Source organism: Ranitomeya variabilis, chromosome 1 (genome assembly GCF_051348905.1).
Source record: "Ranitomeya variabilis isolate aRanVar5 chromosome 1, aRanVar5.hap1, whole genome shotgun sequence".
NCBI classification, from domain to species: domain Eukaryota; kingdom Metazoa; phylum Chordata; class Amphibia; order Anura; family Dendrobatidae; genus Ranitomeya; species Ranitomeya variabilis.
The window spans coordinates 18303312-18326064 of record NC_135232.1 but is presented as its reverse complement, the minus strand read 5'-3'; the positions used below and the strand labels follow the sequence as shown (position 1 = coordinate 18326064).

The following is a 22753-nucleotide window of genomic DNA, read 5'->3' as shown; positions in this document are numbered from 1 at the left end:
TGCGGGCCCTGGCTGGCGGGGGCACTTGTAAATGAAGTGTGAAGAACGCGAGCGGTGACGGTTTTGACGCGCGGCGCCTGAGGAATGCGCAGAACGAGCCGAGTCGTGTCAGGAACTCCCCGATGTCGCTGCCCCCCGGAATGTCTGCTACCTGGTGACACCTGATGGGCTGTCAGGGTCGGGGCCGCAGCCGACACCTCGCGGGAATGGACCCATTATAGAGATATCGGGCTGGTGTGGAGACACAAACTGCTGCTTTCTAATAGACTTTGTGTTTCCGCACCATTTCCTACATCTCTGCTTGCTGTCAGTGAATGAGAACCCAACAGCATCGACTATTTCTCACCTGATACATTGTAGCAGAAAGTTTGGTGCCGTCTTCATGGTGTCACCATAATATGAGTGGTATCTGCTTCCTGGCGAGGGCCATTGGACATGCTGACGGTTTCCACTTGGCAGGATTTGCGCTGTGATGGATGATGGCCGGAATGAGTTGGCGTAAGATGATGGGTCGTTCGCTCGCCAGTGATAGCGACAGATCAGCAGGAGTGACGCGGGGGGCAGCGAGGCAGACCTGGGGGGTCATCCTGTTTTATTAGGGTTAACCCGATCACTGCTGGCTACACCTGCCCTCCATTATCAGTGCAGTGACTGAGCCCTGCACACAGGATAATGAGGAGGACTGCTATTAACCCCTTATGTCCCAGTGATGTCATACTCAGGAGATCGCTGCTGGTCTGTATACAGGATGCTGTAATCACATGACCACGGCTCTACGTATACCCCCATACTACAGATCCGATGAGACTTCTAGGGGTGCGGTATTATGGGGTGTGCTCAGCAGTGCAGGCGGTGATGCCTCCTCTTACATGACAGTGTTATTACCTGGTGTCTTTCTCCAGCAGTCGCCATGTCCGGCCCAGACCACTATCCAGAGCCCCCTCCCCACTGTCAGTAACATGAGCCACGGATACAGTGTGGCCCCCAGCAGCCTCCACCTAACGCTGCGCTTTGTGTCCCCCCAAACAGATGGCAAATCCGCTGACCCCAGCCTGCTGCCTGCTGCTCGCCACCTCCATGATGGTCTGCACTCAGAGACACGCTGACGGTAAGTGCTGCCATTATCAGCCATATATCGCCTGCATGTGCGGTGTCGCTGTATTATAGTAGTTATATTCTTGTACATAGGGGCAGTATTATAGTAGTTATATTATTGTACATAGGGGCAGTAATATAGTAGTTATATTCTTGTACATAGAGGGCAGTATTATAGTAGTTATATTCTTGTATATAGGAGCAGTATTATAGTAGTTATATTCTTGTACATAGGGACAGTATTATAGTAGTTATATTCTTTTACATAGGAGCAGTATTATAGTAGTTATATTCTTGTACATAGGGGGCAGTATTATAGTAGTTATATTCTTGTATATAGGAGCAGTATTATAGTAGTTATATTCTTGTACATAGGGAGCAGTATTATAGTAGTTATATTCTTGTACATAGGAGCAGTATTATAGTAGTTATATTCTTATACATAGGGGCAGTATTATAGTAGTTATATTCTTGTACATAGGAGCAGTATTATAGTAGTTATATTCTTGTATATAGGAGCAGTATTATAGTAGTTATATTCTTGTACATAGGGACAGTATTATAGTAGTTATATTCTTTTACATAGGAGCAGTATTATAGTAGTTATATTCTTGTACATAGGAGCAGTATTATAGTAGTTATATTCCTGTACATAGGGGCAGTATTATAGTAGTTATATTCTTGTACATAGGGGGCAGTATTATAGTAGTTATATTCTTGTACATAGGGGGCAGTATTATAGTAGTTATATTCTTGTATATAGGAGCAGTATTATAGCAGTTATATTCTTATACATAGGAGCAGTATTATAGTAGTTATATTCTTGTACATAGGAGCAGTATTATAGTAGTTATATTCTTGTACATAGGGGCAGTATTATAGTAGTTATATTCTTGTACATAGGGGCAGTATTATAGTAGTTATATTCTTGTACATAGGGGGCAGTATTATAGTAGTTATATTCTTGTACATAGGGGGCAGCATTATAGTAGTTATATTCTTGTACATAGGGGCAGTATTATAGTAGTTATATTCTTGTACATAGGGGCAGTATTATAGTAGTTATATTCTTGTACATAGGGGCAGTATTATAGTAGTTATATTCCTGTACATAGGGGCAGTATTATAGTAGTTATATACTTGTACATAGGGGCAGTATTATAGTATTTATATTCTTGTACATAGGGACAGTATTATAGTAGTTATATTCTTGTACATAGGAGCAGTATTATAGTAGTTATATTCTTGTACATAGGAGCAGTATTATAGTAGTTATATTCTTGTACATAGGAGCAGTATTATAGTAGTTATATTCTTGTACATAGGATCAGCATTATAGTAGTTATATTCTTGTACATAGGAGCAGTATTATAGTAGTTATATTCTTGTATATAGGAGCAGTATTATAGTAGTTATATTCTTGTACATAGGAGCAGTATTATAGTAGTTATATTCTTGTACATAGGAGCAGTATTATAGTAGTTATATTCTTGTACATAGGATCAGCATTATAGTAGTTATATTCTTGTACATAGGAGCAGTATTATAGTAGTTATATTCTTGTATATAGGAGCAGTATTATAGTAGTTATATTCTTGTACATAGGAGCAGTGTTATAGTAGTTATATTCTTGTACATAGAGAGCAGTATTATAGTAGTTATATTCTTGTACATAGGGGCAGTAGTATAGTAGTTATATTCTTGTACATAGGAGCAGTATTACAGTACTTATATTCTTGTACATAGGGAGCAGTATTATAGTAGTTATATTCTTGTACATAGGGGCAGTATTATAGTAGTTATATTCTTGTACATAGGAGCAGTATTATAGTAGTTATATTCTTGCACATGGGGCAGTATTATAGTAGTTATTTTCTTGTACATAGGAGCAGTATTATAGTAGTTATATTCTTGCACATGGGGCAGTATTATAGTAGTTATATTCTTGTACATAGGGGCGGTATTATAGTAGTTATATTTTTGTACATAGGGGGAGTATTATAGTAGTTATATTCTTGTATATAGGAGCAGTATTATAGTAGTTATATTCTTGTACATAGGAGCAGTATTATAGTAGTTATATTCTTGTACATGGGGAGCAGTATTATAGTAGTTATATTCTTCCACATGGGGCAGTATTATAGTAGTTATATTCTTGTACATAGGGGCAGTATTATAGTAGTTATATTCTTGTACATAGGGGCAGTAGTATAGTAGTTATATTCTTGTACATAGGAGCAGTATTATAGTAGTTATATTCTTGTATATAGGAGCAGTATTATAGTAGTTATATTCTTGTGCATAGGGACAGTATTATAGTAGTTATATTCCTGTACATAGGGGCAGTATTATAGTAGTTATATAGTTGTACATAGGGGCAGTATTATAGTAGTTATATTCTTGTACATAGGAGCAGTATTATAGTAGTTATATTCTTGTACATAGGAGCAGTATTATAGTAGTTATATTCTTGTACATAGGGGCAGTATTATAGTAGTTATATTCTTGTACATAGGAGCAGTATTATAGTAGTTATATTCTTGTACATAGGAGCAGTATTATAGTAGTTATATTCTTGTATATAGGAGCAGTATTATAGTAGTTATATTCTTGTACATAGGAGCAGTATTATAGTAGTTATATTCTTGTGCATAGGGACAGTATTATAGTAGTTATATTCCTGTACATAGGGGCAGTATTATAGTAGTTATATAGTTGTACATAGGGGCAGTATTATAGTAGTTATATTCTTGTACATAGGAGCAGTATTATAGTAGTTATATTCTTGTACATAGGAGCAGTATTATAGTAGTTATATTCTTGTACATAGGGGCAGTATTATAGTAGTTATATTCTTGTACATAGGAGCAGTATTATAGTAGTTATATTCTTGTACATAGGAGCAGTATTATAGTAGTTATATTCTTGTACATAGGGGCAGTATTATAGTAGTTATATTCTTGTATATAGGGACAGTATTATAGTAGTTATATTCTTGTACATAGGAGCAGTATTATAGTAGTTATATTCTTGTACATAGGAGCAGTATTATAGTAGTTATATTCTTGTACATAGGAGCAGTATTATAGTAGTTATATTCTTGTACATAGGGGCAGTATTATAGTAGTTATTTTCTTGTACATAGGGGCAGTATTATAGTAGTTATATTCTTGTACATAGGAGCAGTATTATAGTAGTTATATCCTTGTACATAAGGGCAGTATTATTTTAGTGATTTTCTTGTATATAGGGGCAGTATTATAGTAGTTATATTCTTGTATATGGGGCAGTATTATAGTAGTTATATTCTTGTATATAGGAGCAGTATTATAGTAGTTATATTCTTGTACATAGGAGCAGTATTATAGTAGTTATATTCTTGTACATAGGGGCAGTATTATAGTAGTTATTTTCTTGTACATAGGGGCAGTATTATAGTAGTTATATTCTTGTACATAGGAGCAGTATTATAGTAGTTATATCCTTGTACATAGGGGCAGTATTATAGTAGTTATATTCTTGTATATAGGGGCAGTATTATAGTAGTTATATTCTTGTACATAGGAGCAGTATTATAGTAGTTATATTCTTGTATATGGGGCAGTATTATAGTAGTTATATTCTTGTATATAGGAGCAGTATTATAGTAGTTATATTCTTGTACATAAGGGCAGTATTATTTTAGTGATTTTCTTGTATATAGGGGCAGTATTATAGTAGTTATATTCTTGTATATGGGGCAGTATTATTTGTGTGATATTCTTGTATATAGGGGCAGTATTATTTTAGTGATTTTCTTGTATATACAGTAGGGGCAGTATTATTTTAGTGATATTCTTGTATACAGGGGCAGTACAGTATTATGGTATCTGACCTGCACATTTCCTCATTATCCTCCCCATTCTTCTTTGTCAGTAGGGAGGACACTGTGTAACGTGAGTGTAATATGACATTTCTGCCCCTTCCTCAGGTATACGTTGCAGGATGTCTCCGGCCTGTTCTTTCTCGCCGCTCGGTGTTTGTGTACATTGGTAATGACTTTTATACAGTGATGTGGAGACATATTGACTTTTCTCCGCTTGCGAGCGTGGAGCGTGTGCCCGGCGGCCATGTATTTAATGCTCCGTCGTTCTGTAAATATCACTGGTGTTCAGTATTCCTCTGTAATATCCGTGCTGCTGTATACTCAGTGATCGTCGTCTCTGGCCGGTTATTTCTTTTTCTTGCTCCCCTCCCGTCTTCTCTACAGTATTGGCGGAGTTCAGGGTCATAAATGGCCGTATAGAGTAAAACACCGTGATAGTTGGGTACGGGCGTTTCTAGTGATTGGCGCCATTTTCGAGATCTTGTGCTACTTGTGTCATGTTGTGACTTCGCGGGCAGAGTTCCCCTCGCTGCCCCCTCGTCCTGTGACAGGAGCTGCATTCAGTGCTCAGGAGCTGACATCCGTCCCGCTTTGGCAGAGTGGGGCTTAGCAGTTCCCAGTCTTTGGAATGCGCCGGTATTGTTGCGCCGTGCCCGTCCCGGCTGAAAGGGCCGTGAACTTGAAAGCGGGAACATGAAAGGCCTGTGTGTAGGGATTAGCCGGCCCTGGCATGACGCGGGCGGGGGACCGGGCCCGGACCCCTATTGGCATTGTGCAGTTGGCGGTGAGCTGCTCCGTGTGACCCGCACCTTCCCGCCAGCACAACGCGCCCTTCTCAGGGGATGTTTTGTTGTTTTTTGCTTTTCAGGATCCCGTGATAATGGAGGTTGTCAGACGCCTTTTCATGTTGTCAGTGATGGCGCTTAGATTATGGTCTCGCAGATTAACTCTTCACAGGCCTGAGAGGGGCCCGCACATCGGGGAGGGGAGGGGAGCGGAGTGCCGGTGCGCTTCCTGCAGTCACTCATCTCCTCCTATTATTCTAGCTTTGGCCTTTGATTTCCCAGTTTGGACCGTTGTTACGAGTCGAGGCGTTAATTAGCGGGGTCTCCCCCGAGCTCGGCCCCTCTCTGTATGCCATCATTCCTAGAGAGGTGAGCGCAGTCCAGGAAGTGAGCGACCAGCAAATGCTTCCCCAATAAAAGCTGTTCTGGGGGTCTGCTAGGGCTACGGACAGGGGTGTAACTACAACAGGTGTAGGGGCTGCAATCGCACCGGGCCCTGGAGCCTAGGGGGCCCTAAAAGTCCCTTTGGCCTATAGAAAAAGACTATTGCTATTAAAGATTTAAAATATTTGGGGGCCCCGTTGGAGCTTTCACATCGGGGCCCATGAGTTTCAAGTTACGCCACTTGAGACGGAATACTGATTAGAGTTCATGTGGGCCCCGTATATATCACAGGGCTCCGTATATATCACAGAGGCCCCGTATATATATCACAGGGGCTCCGTATATATCACAGGGGCCCCGTATATATCACAGAGGCCCTGTATATATCACAGGGGCCCCGAATATATCACAGGGGCCCCGTATATATCACAGGGGCTCCGTATATATCACAGGGGCCCCGTATATATCACAGCGGCCCCGTATATATCACAAGCGCTCCGTATATATCACAGGGGCCCCGTATATATCACAGGCGCTCCGTATATATCACAGGGGCCCCGTATATATCACAGAGGCCCTGTATATATCACAGGGGCCCCGAATATATCACAGGGGCCCCGTATATATCACAGGGGCTCCGTATATATCACAGAGGCCCCGTATATATCACAGAGGCCCCGTATATATCACAGGGGCCCCGTATATATCACAGGGCCCCGAATATATCACTGGGGCACCGTATATATCACAGGGGCCCTGTATATATCACAGGGGCCCCAAATATATCACAGGGGCCCTGTATATATCACAGGGGCTCCGTATATATCACAGAGGCCCCGTATATATCACAGGGGCTCCGTATATATCACAGGGGCTCCGTATATATCACAGAGGCCCCGTATATATCACAGAGGCCCCGTATATATCACCGGGGCTCCGTATATATCACAGGGGCTCCGTATATATCACAGAGGCCCCGTATATATCACAGAGGCCCCGTATATATCACAGGGGCCCCGAATATATCACAGAGGCCCCGTATATATCACAGGGGCCCCGAATATATCACAGAGGCCCCGTATATATCACTGGGGCACCGTATATATCACAGGGGCCCCGTATATATCACAGACGCCCCGTATATATCACAGGGGCTCCGTATATATCACAGGGGCCCCGAATATATCACAGGGGCCCCGTATATATCACAGGGGTCCCGTATATATCACTGGGGTCCCGTATATATCACAGGGGTCCCGAATATATCACAGGCGCTCCGTATATATCACAGGGGCTCCGTATATATCACAGGGGCTCCGTATATATCACAGGGCTCCGTATATATCACAGAGGCCCCGTATATATCACAGGGGCTCCGTATATATCACAGGGCTCCGTATATATCACAGAGGCCCCGTATATATCACAGAGGCCCCGTATATATCACAGGGGCTCCGTATATATCACAGGGGCTCCGTATATATCACAGAGGCCCCGTATATATCACAGGGGCCCTGTATGTATAACAGGGGCCCCGTATATATCACAGGGGCCCCGTATATATCACAGGGGCTCCGCATATATCACAGGGGCTCCGTATATATCACAGGGGCTCCGTATATATCACAGGGGCCCCTTATATATCACAGGGGCTCCGTATATATCACAGGGGCTCCGTATATATCACAGGGGCCCCGTATATATCACAGGGGCCCCGTATATATCACAGAGGCCCCGTATATATCACAGGCGCTCCGTATATATCACAGAGGCCCCGTATATATCACAGAGGCGCCGTATATATCACAGGGGCTCCGTATATATCACAGGGGCCCCGTATATATCACAGGGGCTCCGTATATATCACAGGGGCCCCGTATATATCACTGGTGCTCCGTATATATCACAGGGGCCCCGTATATATCACAGGGGCCCCGTATATATCACAGAGGCTCCGTATATATCACAGGGGCCCCGTATGTATAACAGGGGCCCCGTATGTATAACAGGGGCCCCGTATATATCACAGGGGCCCCGTATATATCACAGGGGCTCCGTATATATCACAGGGGCTCCGTATATATCACAGGGGCCCCGTATATATCACAGAGGCCCCATATATATCACAGAGGCCCCGTATATATCACAGGGGCCCCGTATATATCACAGGGGCCCCGTATGTATAACAGGGGCCCCGTATATATCACAGGGGCCCCGTATATATCACAGTGGCCCCGTATATATCACAGGGACCCCGTATATATCACAGGGGCCCCGTATATATCACAGGGGCCCCGTATATATCACAGGGGCCCCGTATATATCACAGGGGCCCCGTATATGTCACAGGCGCTCCGAATATATATCACAGGGGCCCCGTATATATGTCACAGGGGTCCCGTATATATCACTGGGGTCCCGTATATATCACTGGGGTCCCGTATATATCACAGGGGCCCCGTATATGTCACAGGCGCTCCGAATATATCACCGGGGCCCCGTATATATGTCACAGGGGTCCCGTATATATCACAGGGGTCCCGTATATATCACAGGGGCCCCGTATATATATCACAGGGGTCCCGTATATATATCACAGGGGTCCCGTATATATATCACAGGGGTCCCGTATATATCACAGGGGCCCCGTATATATCACAGGGGTCCCGTATATATATCACAGGGGTCCCGTATATATATCACAGGGGTCCCGTATATATCACAGGGGCCCCGTATATATCACAGGGGCCCCGTATATATCACAGGGGCCCCGTATATATATCACTGGGGTCCCGTATATATATCACAGTGGCCCCGTATATGTCACAGTGGCCCCGTATATGTCACATAGGTCCCATATATATCACAGGGGTGTAAAAAGTGAAAGCCGAGCATTGACATGTTATAATATAACCTGAGATCTTGAGCTGTGATTGGTTGCTCTGCTAAACTGTAAGCTGAGCTGTGATTGGTTGCTCTGGTATATTCTTAGCTGTCATTGGTTGGTATTGTAAACTACAAGCTGAGCGTGATTGGTTGCTCTGGTATAGGCAGATCTGTGATTGGTTGGTCTCGTATAAACTGAGCTGTGATTGGTTGCTCTGGTATAAACTGAGCTGTGATTGGTTGCTCTGGTATAAACTGAGCTGTGATTGGTTGCTCTTTTATAAGCTGAGCTGTGATTAGTTGCTCTGGTGTAAACTGAGCTGTGATTGGTTGGTCTGGTATAAGCTGATCTGTGATTGGTTGCTCTGGTGTAAGCTGAGCTGTGATTGGTTGGTTTGGAATAAGCTGAGCTGTGATTGGTTGGTCTGGTATAAGCTGAGCTGTGATTGGTTGCTCTGGTAAACTGTAAGCTGATCTGTGATTGGTTGGTATGGTGGTATAAGCTGAGCTGTGATTGGTTGCTCTGGTGTAAGCTGAGCTGTGATTGGTTGGTCTGGTATAAACTGTGCTGTGATTGGTTGGTCTGGTATAAGCTGATCTGTGATTGGTTGGTATGGTGGTATAAGCTGAGCTGTGATTGGTTGCTGTGGTGTAAGCTGAGCTGTGATTGGTTGCTCTTGTAAGCTGAGCTGTGATTGGTTGGTCTGGTATAAACTGTGCTGTGACTAGTTGCTCTGGTATAAACCGAGCTGTGATTGGTTGGTGTGGAATAAGCTGAGCTGTGATTGGTTGCTCTGGTATAAGCTGAGCTGTGATTGGTTGCTCTGGTAAACTGTAAGCCGAGCTGTGATTGGTTGGTCTGGGTAGCGCAGTGTTACTATAGGGCAGCTCAGATGATGAGGCTTTAGCCCTACAGAGCCCATGAGGTGACCGCAGTTGGTGCTCGGGGCCGCTGTATCCATGGCACTGAGGATCCAGATCATTACACTGCTGTGCGCCGGTGAAGTCCTGCCGTGCGTCGCTCACGCAGCTGCATGGCTCGTTAGTGTATCACAGGCTTCCCGAGTCTCCCGGAGGCTCCGCAATAGATGAAGCCCTTGGTCAGTGCTCCGCAGACATGGCAGGGTCTTCATTCCCGGCGCTCGGGGAGAAGCGCGGAGGCATTTGCTCCAGCTCCACCCGTGAAGAGCTGTGGTGTGGTGAATTGGCTGCTGGGTGATGACTCCATTCCCTGACAGTGCGCAGGGATCATACACTGGTGAAACACAGAGGACGGCGGGACGTCTGCACAACTTCTCTCTGTTCTCTGCTCCCGACACTGCCTTTAAGGAGGCACGTACAATGGTTTCGGGTCAGTACTGGACGGGTCATGAAGTGAGGAGGGAAATGTCTGGGTCCGTGGGGTCAGGGCTGGAAGAGGAGCGGTGGAGGTGCTGCAGCCCCCTGTGAGGAGCAGGCGGTGGAGGTGCTGTGCTACCTAGTGAAGGTGAATAGCGGCTAGAGGATGGGGCTGCGGCCCCTGGTGAAGATGAGCAGCTGTGGAGGTGCCTCGGCCCCTGTGAGGAGCAGGCGGTGGAGGTGCTGTGCTACCTAGTGAAGGTGAATAGCGGCTAGTGGATGGGGCTGCGGCCCCTGGTGAAGATGAGCAGCGGTGGAGGTGCCTCGGCCCCTGTGAGGAGCTGGCGGTGGAGGTGCTGTGCTACCTAGTGAAGGTGAATAGCGGCTAGTGGATGGGGCTGCGGCCCCTGGTGAAGATGAGCAGCGGTGGAGGTGCCTCGGCCCCTGTGAGGAGCTGGCGGTGGAGGTGCTGTGCTACCTAGTGAAGGTGAATAGCGGCTAGTGGATGGGGCTGCGGCCCCTGGTGAAGATGAGCAGCGGTGGAGGTGCCTCGGCCCCTGGGAGGAGCTGGCGGTGGAGGTGCTGTGCTACCTAGTGAAGGTGAATAGCGGCTAGTGGATGGGGCTGCGGCCCCTGGTGAAGATGAGCAGCGGTGGAGGTGCCTCGGCCCCTGTGAGGAGCTGGCGGTGGAGGAGCTGTGCTACCTAGTGAAGGTGAATAGCGGCTAGTGGATGGGGCTGCGGCCCCTGGTGAAGATGAGCAGCGGTGGAGGTGCCTCGGCCCCTGGGAGGAGCTGGCGGTGGAGGTGCTGTGCTACCTAGTGAAGGTGAATAGCGGCTAGTGGATGGGGCTGCGGCCCCTGGTGAAGATGAGCAGCGGTGGAGGTGCCTCGGCCCCTGTGAGGAGCTGGCGGTGGAGGAGCTGTGCTACCTAGTGAAGGTGAATAGCGGCTAGTGGATGGGGCTGCGGCCCCTGGTGAAGATGAGCAGCGGTGGAGGTGCCTCGGCCCCTTGGAGGAGCTGGCAGTGGAGGTGCTGTGCTACCTAGTGAAGGTGAATAGCGGCTAGTGGATGGGGCTGCGGCCCCTGGTGAAGATGAGCAGCGGTGGAGGTGCCTCGGCCCCTGTGAGGAGCTGGCGGTGGAGGAGCTGTGCTACCTAGTAAAGGTGAATAGCGGCTAGTGGATGGGGCTGCGGCCCCTGGTGAAGATGAGCAGCTGTGGAGGTGCCTCGGCCCCTGTGAGGAGCTGGCGGTGGAGGAGCTGTGCTACCTAGTGAAGGTGAATAGCGGCTAGTGGATGGGGCTGCGGCCCCTGGTGAAGATGAGCAGCGGTGGAGGTGCCTCGGCCCCTTGGAGGAGCTGGCAGTGGAGGTGCTGTGCTACCTAGTGAAGGTGAATAGCGGCTAGTGGATGGGGCTGCGGCCCCTGGTGAAGATGAGCAGCGGTGGAGGTGCCTCGGCCCCTGTGAGGAGCTGGCGGTGGAGGAGCTGTGCTACCTAGTAAAGGTGAATAGCGGCTAGTGGATGGGGCTGCGGCCCCTGGTGAAGATGAGCAGCTGTGGAGGTGCCTCGGCCCCTGTGAGGAGCTGGCGGTGGAGGTGCTGTGCTACCTAGTGAAGGTGAATAGCGGCTAGTGGATGGGGCTGCGGCCCCTGGTGAAGATGAGCAGCGGTGGAGGTGCCTCGGCCCCTGTGAGGAGCTGGCGGTGGAGGAGCTGTGCTACCTAGTGAAGGTGAATAGCGGCTAGTGGATGGGGCTGCGGCCCCTGGTGAAGATGAGCAGCGGTGGAGGTGCCTCAGCCCCTGTGAGGAGCAGGCGGTGGAGGTGCTGTGCTACCTAGTGAAGGTGAATAGCGGCTAGTGGATGGGGCTGCGGCCCCTGGTGAAGATGAGCAGCGGTGGAGGTGCCTCGGCCCCTTGGAGGAGCTGGCAGTGGAGGTGCTGTGCTACCTAGTGAAGGTGAATAGCGGCTAGTGGATGGGGCTGCGGCCCCTGGTGAAGATGAGCAGCGGTGGAGGTGCCTCGGCCCCTGTGAGGAGCTGGCGGTGGAGGAGCTGTGCTACCTAGTGAAGGTGAATAGCGGCTAGTGGATGGGGCTGCGGCCCCTGGTGAAGATGAGCAGCGGTGGAGGTGCCTCGGCCCCTGTGAGGAGCTGGCGGTGGAGGTGCTGTGCTACCTAGTGAAGGTGAATAGCGGCTAGTGGATGGGGCTGCGGCCCCTGGTGAAGATGAGCAGCGGTGGAGGTGCCTCGGCCCCTGTGAGGAGCTGGCGGTGGAGGAGCTGTGCTACCTAGTGAAGGTGAATAGCGGCTAGTGGATGGGGCTGCGGCCCCTGGTGAAGATGAGCAGCGGTGGAGGTGCCTCAGCCCCTGTGAGGAGCAGGCGGTGGAGGTGCTGTGCTACCTAGTGAAGGTGAATAGCGGCTAGTGGATGGGGCTGCGGCCCCTGGTGAAGATGAGCAGCGGTGGAGGTGCCTCGGCCCCTGGGAGGAGCTGGCAGTGGAGGTGCTGTGCTACCTAGTGAAGGTGAATAGCGGCTAGTGGATGGGGCTGCGGCCCCTGGTGAAGATGAGCAGCGGTGGAGGTGCCTCGGCCCCTGTGAGGAGCTGGCGGTGGAGGAGCTGTGCTACCTAGTGAAGGTGAATAGCGGCTAGTGGATGGGGCTGCGGCCCCTGGTGAAGATGAGCAGCGGTGGAGGTGCCTCGGCCCCTGTGAGGAGCTGGCGGTGGAGGAGCTGTGCTACCTAGTGAAGGTGAAAAGCGGCTAGTGGATGGGGCTGCGGCCCCTGGTGAAGATGAGCAGCGGTGGAGGTGCCTCGGCCCCTGTGAGGAGCTGGCGGTGGAGGTGCTGTGCTACCTAGTGAAGGTGAATAGCGGCTATTGGATGGGGCTGCGGCCCCTGGTGAAGATGAGCAGCGGTGGAGGTGCCTCGGCCCCTGTGAGGAGCTGGCGGTGGAGGAGCTGTGCTACCTAGTGAAGGTGAATAGCGGCTAGTGGATGGGGCTGCGGCCCCTGGTGAAGATGAGCAGCGGTGGAGGTGCCTCGGCCCCTGTGAGGAGCTGGCGGTGGAGGTGCTGTGCTACCTAGTGAAGGTGAATAGCGGCTAGTGGATGGGGCTGCGGCCCCTGGTGAAGATGAGCAGCGGTGGAGGTGCCTCGGACCCTGTGAGGAGCTGGCTGTGGAGGAGCTGTGCTACCTAGTGAAGGTGAATAGCGGCTAGTGGATGGGGCTGCGGCCCCTGGTGAAGATGAGCAGCGGTGGAGGTGCCTCGGCCCCTGTGAGGAGCTGGCGGTGGAGGAGCTGTGCTACCTAGTGAAGGTGAATAGTGGCTAGTGGATGGGGCTGCGGCCCCTGGTGAAGATGAGCAGCGGTGGAGGTGCCTCGGCCCCTGTGAGGAGCTGGCGGTGGAGGTGCTGTGCTACCTAGTGAAGGTGAATAGCGGCTAGTGGATGGGGCTGCGGCCCCTGGTGAAGATGAGCAGCGGTGGAGGTGCCTCGGCCCCTGTGAGGAGCAGGCGGTGGAGGTGCTGTGCTACCTAGTGAAGGTGAATAGCGGCTAGTGGATGGGGCTGCGGCCCCTGGTGAAGATGAGCAGCGGTGGAGGTGCCTCGGCCCCTGTGAGGAGCTGGCGGTGGAGGAGCTGTGCTACCTAGTGAAGGTGAATAGCAGCTAGTGGATGGGGCTGCGGCCCCTGGTGAAGATGAGCAGCGGTGGAGGTGCCTCGGCCCCTGTGAGGAGCTGGCGGTGGAGGAGCTGTGCTACCTAGTGAAGGTGAATAGCGGCTAGTGGATGGGGCTGCGGCCCCTGGTGAAGATGAGCAGCGGTGGAGGTGCCTCGGCCCCTGTGAGGAGCTGGCGGTGGAGGTGCTGTGCTACCTAGTGAAGGTGAATAGCGGCTAGTGGATGGGGCTGCGGCCCCTGGTGAAGATGAGCAGCGGTGGAGGTGCCTCGGACCCTGTGAGGAGCTGGCTGTGGAGGAGCTGTGCTACCTAGTGAAGGTGAATAGCGGCTAGTGGATGGGGCTGCGGCCCCTGGTGAAGATGAGCAGCGGTGGAGGTGCCTCAGCCCCTGTGAGGAGCAGGCGGTGGAGGTGCTGTGCTACCTAGTGAAGGTGAATAGCGGCTAGTGGATGGGGCTGCGGCCCCTGGTGAAGATGAGCAGCGGTGGAGGTGCCTCGGCCCCTGGGAGGAGCTGGCAGTGGAGGTGCTGTGCTACCTAGTGAAGGTGAATAGCGGCTAGTGGATGGGGCTGCGGCCCCTGGTGAAGATGAGCAGCGGTGGAGGTGCCTCGGCCCCTGTGAGGAGCTGGCGGTGGAGGAGCTGTGCTACCTAGTGAAGGTGAATAGCGGCTAGTGGATGGGGCTGTGGCCCCTGGTGAAGATGAGCAGCGGTGGAGGTGCCTCGGCCCCTGTGAGGAGCTGGCGGTGGAGGAGCTGTGCTACCTAGTGAAGGTGAATAGCGGCTAGTGGATGGGGCTGCGGCCCCTGGTGAAGATGAGCAGCGGTGGAGGTGCCTCGGCCCCTGTGAGGAGCTGGCGGTGGAGGTGCTGTGCTACCTAGTGAAGGTGAATAGCGGCTATTGGATGGGGCTGCGGCCCCTGGTGAAGATGAGCAGCGGTGGAGGTGCCTCGGCCCCTGTGAGGAGCTGGCGGTGGAGGAGCTGTGCTACCTAGTGAAGGTGAATAGCGGCTAGTGGATGGGGCTGCGGCCCCTGGTGAAGATGAGCAGCGGTGGAGGTGCCTCGGCCCCTGTGAGGAGCTGGCGGTGGAGGTGCTGTGCTACCTAGTGAAGGTGAATAGCGGCTAGTGGATGGGGCTGCGGCCCCTGGTGAAGATGAGCAGCGGTGGAGGTGCCTCGGACCCTGTGAGGAGCTGGCTGTGGAGGAGCTGTGCTACCTAGTGAAGGTGAATAGCGGCTAGTGGATGGGGCTGCGGCCCCTGGTGAAGATGAGCAGCGGTGGAGGTGCCTCGGCCCCTGTGAGGAGCTGGCGGTGGAGGAGCTGTGCTACCTAGTGAAGGTGAATAGTGGCTAGTGGATGGGGCTGCGGCCCCTGGTGAAGATGAGCAGCGGTGGAGGTGCCTCGGCCCCTGTGAGGAGCTGGCGGTGGAGGTGCTGTGCTACCTAGTGAAGGTGAATAGCGGCTAGTGGATGGGGCTGCGGCCCCTGGTGAAGATGAGCAGCGGTGGAGGTGCCTCGGCCCCTGTGAGGAGCAGGCGGTGGAGGTGCTGTGCTACCTAGTGAAGGTGAATAGCGGCTAGTGGATGGGGCTGCGGCCCCTGGTGAAGATGAGCAGCGGTGGAGGTGCCTCGGCCCCTGTGAGGAGCTGGCGGTGGAGGAGCTGTGCTACCTAGTGAAGGTGAATAGCAGCTAGTGGATGGGGCTGCGGCCCCTGGTGAAGATGAGCAGCGGTGGAGGTGCCTCGGCCCCTGTGAGGAGCAGGCGGTGGAGGTGCTGTGCTACCTAGTGAAGGTGAATAGCGGCTATTGGATGGGGCTGCGGCCCCTGGTGAAGATGAGCAGCTGTGGAGGTGCCTCGGCCCCTGTGAGGAGCTGGCGGTGGAGGAGCTGTGCTACCTAGTGAAGGTGAATAGCAGCTAGTGGATGGGGCTGCGGCCCCTGGTGAAGATGAGCAGCGGTGGAGGTGCCTCGGCCCCTGTGAGGAGCTGGCGGTGGAGGAGCTGTGCTACCTAGTGAAGGTGAATAGCGGCTAGAGGATGGGGCTGCGGCCCCTGGTGAAGATGAGCAGCGGTGGAGGTGCCTCGGCCCCTGTGAGGAGCAGGCCGTGGAGGAGCGTTGCTACCTAGTGAAGGTGAATGGCGGCTAGTGGATGAGGCTGCGGACCCTGGTGAAGATGAGCAGCGGTGGAGGTGCCTCGGCCCCTGTGAGGAGCAGGCGGTGGAGGAGCTGTGCTACCTAGTGAAGGTGAATAGTGGCTATTGGATGGGGCTGCGGCCCCTGGTGAAGATGAGCAGCTGTGGAGGTGCCTCGGCCCCTGTGAGGAGCTGGCGGTGGAGGAGCTGTGCTACCTAGTGAAGGTGAATAGCGGCTAGAGGATGGGGCTGCGGCCCCTGGTGAAGATGAGCAGCGGTGGAGGTGCTGCAGCCCCCTGTGAGGAGCTGGCGGTGGAGGTGCTGTGCTACCTAGTGAAGGTGAATAGCGGCTAGTGGATGGGGCTGCGGCCCCTGGTGAAGATGAGCAGCGGTGGAGGTGCCTCGGCCCCTGGTGAGGAGCAGGCGGTGGAGGAGCTGTGCTACCTAGTGAAGGTGAATAGCGGCTAGTGGATGGGGCTGCGGCCCCTGGTGAAGATGAGCAGCTGTGGAGGTGCCTCGGCCCCTGTGAGGAGCTGGCGGTGGAGGAGCTGTGCTACCTAGTGAAGGTGAATAGCGGCTAGTGAATGGGGCTGCGGCCCCTGGTGAAGATGAGCAGCGGTGGAGGTGCCTCGGCCCCTGTGAGGAGCTGGCGGTGGAGGAGCTGTGCTACCTAGTGAAGGTGAATAGCGGCTAGAGGATGGGGCTGTGGCCCCTGGTAAAGATGAGCAGCAGTGGAGGTGCTGCAGCCCCCTGTGAGGAGCAGGCGGTGGAGGAGCTGTGCTACCTAGTGAAGGTGAATAGCGGCTAGTGGATGGGGCTGCGGCCCCTGGTGAAGATGAGCAGCGGTGGAGGTGCCTCGGCCCCTGTGAGGAGCTGGCTGTGGAGGAGCTGTGCTACCTAGTGAAGGTGAATAGCGGCTAGTGGATGGGGCTGCGGCCCCTGGTGAAGATGAGCAGCGGTGGAGGTGCCTCGGCCCCTGTGAGGAGCTGGCGGTGGAGGTGCTGTGCTACCTAGTGAAGGTGAATAGCGGCTAGAGGATGGGGCTGCGGCCCCTGGTGAAGATGAGCAGAGGTGGAGGTGCCTCGGCCCCTGTGAGGAGCTGGCGGTGGAGGTGCTGTGCTGCCTAGTGAAGGTGAATAGCAGCTAGTGGATGGAGCTGCGGCCCCTGGTGAAGATGAGCAGCGGTGGAGATGCCTCTGCCCCTGTGAGGAGCTGGCGGTGGAGGAGCTGTGCTACCTAGTGAAGGTGAATAGCGGCTAGAGGATGGGGCTGTGGCCCCTGGTGAAGATGAGCAGCTGTGTAGGTGCCTCGGCCCCTGTGAGGAGCTGGCGGTGGAGGTGCTGTGCTACCTAGTGAAGGTGAATAGCGGCTAGTGGATGGGGCTGCGGCCCCTGGTGAAGATGAGCAGCGGTGGAGGTGCCTCGGCCCCTCTGAGGAGCTGGCGGTGGAGGTGCTGTGCTACCTAGTGAAGGTGAATAGCGGCTAGTGGATGGGGCTGCGGCCCCTGGTGAAGATGAGCAGCGGTGGAGGTGCCTCGGCCCCTGTGAGGAGCTGGCAGTGGAGGTGCTGTGCTACCTAGTGAAGGTGAATAGCGGCTAGTGGATGGGGCTGCGGCCCCTGGTGAAGATGAGCATCGGTGGAGGTGCCTCAGCCCCTGTGAGGATCTGGCAGTGGAAGTGGTGAGATCCTTAGTGAAGGTGAGGAGCGGGTGATGAAGATGGAGGAATGGTGGAGGTGCCTCGGCTCCTGTGAGGAGCTGGCGGGGGAAGTGGTGAGATCTTTAGTGAAGGTGAGAGCGGGTGGTGAAGATGAGGAGTGGTAGAGGTGGCTCGGCCAGTGTGAGGAGCTGGCAGTGGAAGTGGTGAGGTCCTTAGTGAAGGTGAGGAGCGGGTGGTGAAGATGAGGAGTGGTGAAGGTAACTTGGCACCTGTGAGGAGCTGGCTGTGGAAGTGGTGAGGTCTTTAGTGAAGGTGAGAAGTGGGTGGTGAAGACGAGGAGTGGTGGAGGTGCCTCGGCTCCTGTGAGGAGCTGGCGGTGGAAGTGGTGAGGTCCTTAGTGAAGGTGAGGAGCAGGTGGTGGAGGTGCCGTGGCCTGTGTGAGGACCTGGCGGTGGAAGTGCTGTAGTCCCTAGTGAAGGTGAGAAGAACAGTGGAGGTGCAGCAGCCCCCGGTGAGGAGGGAAGTTTCTGGTTCCATAGCGTCAGGGCTGGATGAGAGGTAGAGGTACCCCGGCCCCTAGTGAGGAGGGGGATGGGGCTGCAGCCCTCCCGGTTAAGGTGAGGTGCCCGGGCAAGCGGTGGAGGTGCCTCGGCCTCTGGTGAGGAGCGGCTGGTGGAAGTGCTGTGGTCTCTAGTGAAGGTGAGGAGCAGGGCCGAGTGGTGGAAGTGCCTCGGCCCCTGGTGAATAGCGCGAGAGAGTGGTGGAGGTGCCTCAGCCCCTGGTGAGGAGTGCGGGCGAGTGGTAGAGGTGCCTCAGCCCCTGTTGAGGAGCGCGGGCAAGTGGTGGATGGTGGAGGTGCCTCAGCCTGAGAGGTAGAGGTACCTTGGCCCCTAGTGAGGAGGGGGATGGGGCTGCAGCCCTCCCGGTTAAGGTGAGGTGCCCGGGCAAGCGGTGGAGGTGCCTCGGCCTCTGGTGAGGAGCGGCTGGTGGAAGTGCTGTGGTCTCTAGTGAAGGTGAGGAGCAGGGCCGAGTGGTGGAAGTGCCTCGGCCCCTGGTGAATAGCGCGAGAGAGTGGTGGAGGTGCCTCAGCCCCTGGTGAGGAGTGCGGGCGAGTGGTAGAGGTGCCTCAGCCCCTGTTGAGGAGCGCGGGCAAGTGGTGGATGGTGGAGGTGCCTCAGCCCCTGGTGAGGAGCGCGGGCGAGTGGTGGAGGTGCCTCAGCCCCTGGTGAGGAGCGCGGGCGAGTGGTGGAGGTGCCTCAGCCCCTGGTGAGGAGCGCGGGCAAGTGGTGGTGCTTCAGCCCCTGATGAGGAGCGTAGGCGAGTGGTGGTGCCTCAGCCCCTGGTGAGGAGCGTAGGCGAGTGGTGGAGGTGCCACGGCCCCCGGTGAAGGTGAGGAGCATGAGTGGCAATGGAGGTGCCCTGGGAAAGGTGAGGAGCGGGCAGTGGAGGGGCACAGGCCTCTCCTCGTGTTGCATGGATGTACAGTGCGGCTGCGCTGCGGCCTCCTGAGTTCTCAGGTAATTAGCAGCGCCTCGCCGGGAATGCGCTCGCTTCTTACAGTCCACTTGTTCTTTTCATTTCCTGACCCTCAGTCGCTCGGATCAGCACACAGGAGCCGTTGTGAGGGAATGTGGGCTCGGGGGGCTGCGGTTTTAGGGGGGCCCACGAATCACCCCTTGTCTGGAGGTCTGTACAGCGGGGGATGGGAGCTGTGACCACAGAACCCCAGAGACCAGGTGTGAGAATCGGTCACCAGCGCCCCATGCTGCCAGTGCACCCGGCCGCCGCTCGCTCACATCCCGCAGCCAAAGCTTTATTTCCTGACCGCATAGTGTGAATTTCCTTCTACTTTATGGGTTAAGGCACCACAAGTTCCATCTGCCCATCCTCCAGTCACAGCCAGAGCTGCAGCACAAATGCTGATGATTTCCTATGGCAATAGTAGAAAGGGATGTATGGATAAATGTGCTCTCTGCTCCAGGGAGGGGATGGAGAGGATGGAGGAGATGGAGGGGATGGAGATGATGGACCTGACGGAGGGGATGGAGATGATGGACCTGACGGAGGGGATGGAGCTGATGGACCTGACGGAGGGGATGGAGCTGATGGAAGAGATGGAGGTGATGGAGAGGATGAAAGAGATGGAGGTGATGGAGAGGATGAAAGAGATGGTCAGGATGGAGCTGATGGAGCTGCGCCAAGAGCTTCATCAGGACACAACCACAATGTGATGATTTCTTCTTATCTCTACCAGGTGGCAGAATCTCCCCCATTTGCGCTGCCCCCTGCTGGATCAGGGTGTGTACAGCACATGCTCTATGTGGTCACCCAAGGAAATATAAGATGGGACTGGGATGTAAAAACAAAGATTAGTCACTGCAGCTCTGGAGGTGACTGGAGGATGAGACACAATGTAACAGCAGAACACTGACCGCAGCTCTGGAGGATAAGACACAATGTAACAGCAGAATAGTGACTGCAGCTCTGGTGGTGAACATTTCTTTGTGCAGGGGTTATGCATGTGCTTCAGTCACTGTTACGTCACCCATGTGCCCCACCAGCAGGGGGAGCCGCTGCTCTTAGCACCTTGTGTCTGGTACATTGTATCTTCCACTCATCCGTCCTTTTCTCTTACAGCAGAAGCAAAACCCAGAAGTCGCCCGTTCATCTCTGAGTCCAGCTCATTAGACCGCAGCCAAAGCCAGCGCGCAGGACGCAGCCCGCAGAGAGGTGAGCGCCGCCGGGGCCTCAGGCTGGGGTCACACATGGCGTAAGACAATACGCCACGTATTATACGTCCGTACTACGGCCGTAATACGGAGAAATGTTCCCAAAATAGTGATCCGTAGTCAGGGTGTGTCAGCGTATTTTGCGCATGGCATCCTCCGTATGTAATCCGTATGGCATCCGTACTGCGAGATTTTCGCGCAGGCTTGCAAAACCGACATCTAATGGATTTATGTGCTCAAATGTTCGGGAAAACATATATACAGTATATATATATATATGTCATTGTGACACATATATATATATTCTGTATTTAGATTTCAATCAGCGCGATATCTGTGAACAGCCGGTAATTCAATTGCCGGCTTTTCATTTCTCCTGCACAAACCCGACAGGATATGAGACATGATTACATACAGTAAACCATCTCATATCCCCCTTTTTTTTGCATATTCCACACTACTAATGTTAGTAGTGTGTATGTGCAAAATTTCTGCGCTGTAGCTGCTAAAATAAAGGGTTAAATGGCGGACAAAATTGGCGTGGGCTCCCGCGCAATTTTCTCCGCCAGAGCGGTAAAGCCAGTGACTGAGGGCAGATATTAATAGCCTAGTCCATGGTTATTGGCCCCCCCTGGCTACAAACATCTGCCCCCAGCCACCCCAGAAAAGGCACATCTGGAAGATGCGCCTATTCTGGCACTTGGCCACTCTCTTCCCACTCCCTGTAGCGGTGGGATATGGGGTAATGAAGGGTTAATGCCACCTTGCTATTGAAAGGTGACATTAAGCCAGATTAATAATGGAGAGGCGTCAATTATGACACCTCTCCATTATTAATCCAATTGTAGGAAAGGGTTAAAAAACACACACACACGATTGAAAAGTATTTTAATGAAATAAACACAGCGGTTGTTGTAATAATTTATTGTTCTCTCAAATCCATTTGCAGTCCCTCGCTTGGCAACATAATAAACGCACAAGATACATACCTTCTGATGTACTGTCAGGTCCAACGATGTAATCCATCTGAAGGGGTTAACTAATATTACAGGCAGGAGCCCTGCTATAATGCAGCTGTGCTCCGTGCCTGTAATCCCCGGCGAATGAATGAAATGTAGGTCATTGACCTACATTTCATTCATTCGCGGTGAGGCGCCCTCTGGTGGATGTTCTCATGAACTGCAGCCTGGGAACTTTTTCCCACGCTCCAGGTCATATGAGGACATCCACCAGGGGGCGCATCACCGCGAATGAATGAAATGTAGGTCAATGACCTACATTTCATTCATTCGCCGGGGATTACAGGCACGGAGCACAGCTGCATTAGCAGGGCTCCTGCCTGTAATATTAGTTAACCCCTTCAGATGGATTACATCGTTGGACCTGACAGTACATCAGAAGGTATGTATCTTGTGCGTTTATTATGTTGCCAAGCGAGGGACTGCAAATGGATTTGAGAGAACAATAAATTATTACAACAACCGCTGTGTTTATTTCATTAAAATACTTTTCAATCATGTGTGTGTGTTTTTTAACCCTTTCCAACAATTGGATTAATAATGGATAGGTGTCATAATTGACGCCTCTCCATCATTAATCTGGCTTAATGTCACCTTCCAATAGCAAGGTGGCATTAACCCTTCATTACCCCATATCCCACCGCTACAGGGAGTGGGAAGAGAGTGGCCAAGTGCCAGAATAGGCGCATCTTCCAGATGTGCCTTTTCTGGGGTGGCTGGGGGCAGATGTTTGTAGCCACGGGGGGGCCAATAACCATGGACCCTCTCCTGGCTATTAATATCTGCCCTCAGTCACTGGCTTTACCACTCTGGCGGAGAAAATTGCGCGGGAGCCCACGCCAATTTTTTCCGCCATTTAACCCTTTATTTCAGCAGCTACATCGCTGAAATTTTGCACATACACACTACTAACATTAGTAGTGTGGAATATGCAAAAAAAAGGGGGATATGAGATGGTTTACTATATGTAAACCACGTCTCATATCCTGTCGGGTTTGTGCAGGAGAAATGAAAAGCCGGCAATTGAATTACCGGCTTTTCACTAACAGCGCTGCGTATTTCTCGCAAGTCACACTGCTGGTCCGTGTGGAATCCGTATTTTTCTCGCACCCATAGACTTTCATTGGCGTATTATTTGCGCAATACGCTGACAAACGCAGCATGCTGCGATTTTGTACGGCCGTAGAACGCCGTA

General features: G+C 52.4%; 1 protein-coding gene across 5 annotated transcripts in view; it reads left to right on the top strand.

The window, feature by feature from the left end:
* Nucleotides 1–22753, top strand: part of CNTFR (ciliary neurotrophic factor receptor) — a 487615-nt gene that overhangs the window by 249614 nt on the left and 215248 nt on the right. For 4 of the 5 annotated variants that reach the window (XM_077281313.1, XM_077281314.1, XM_077281310.1 and 1 more), the window contains 2 exons: nucleotides 1030–1108; nucleotides 20448–20540. In XM_077281313.1, the coding sequence (XP_077137428.1) occupies nucleotides 1030–1108; nucleotides 20448–20540 (172 nt within the window). The remainder of the gene's footprint in view (nucleotides 1–1029; nucleotides 1109–20447; nucleotides 20541–22753) is intronic. The other variant, XM_077281315.1, reaches the window with a different exon arrangement.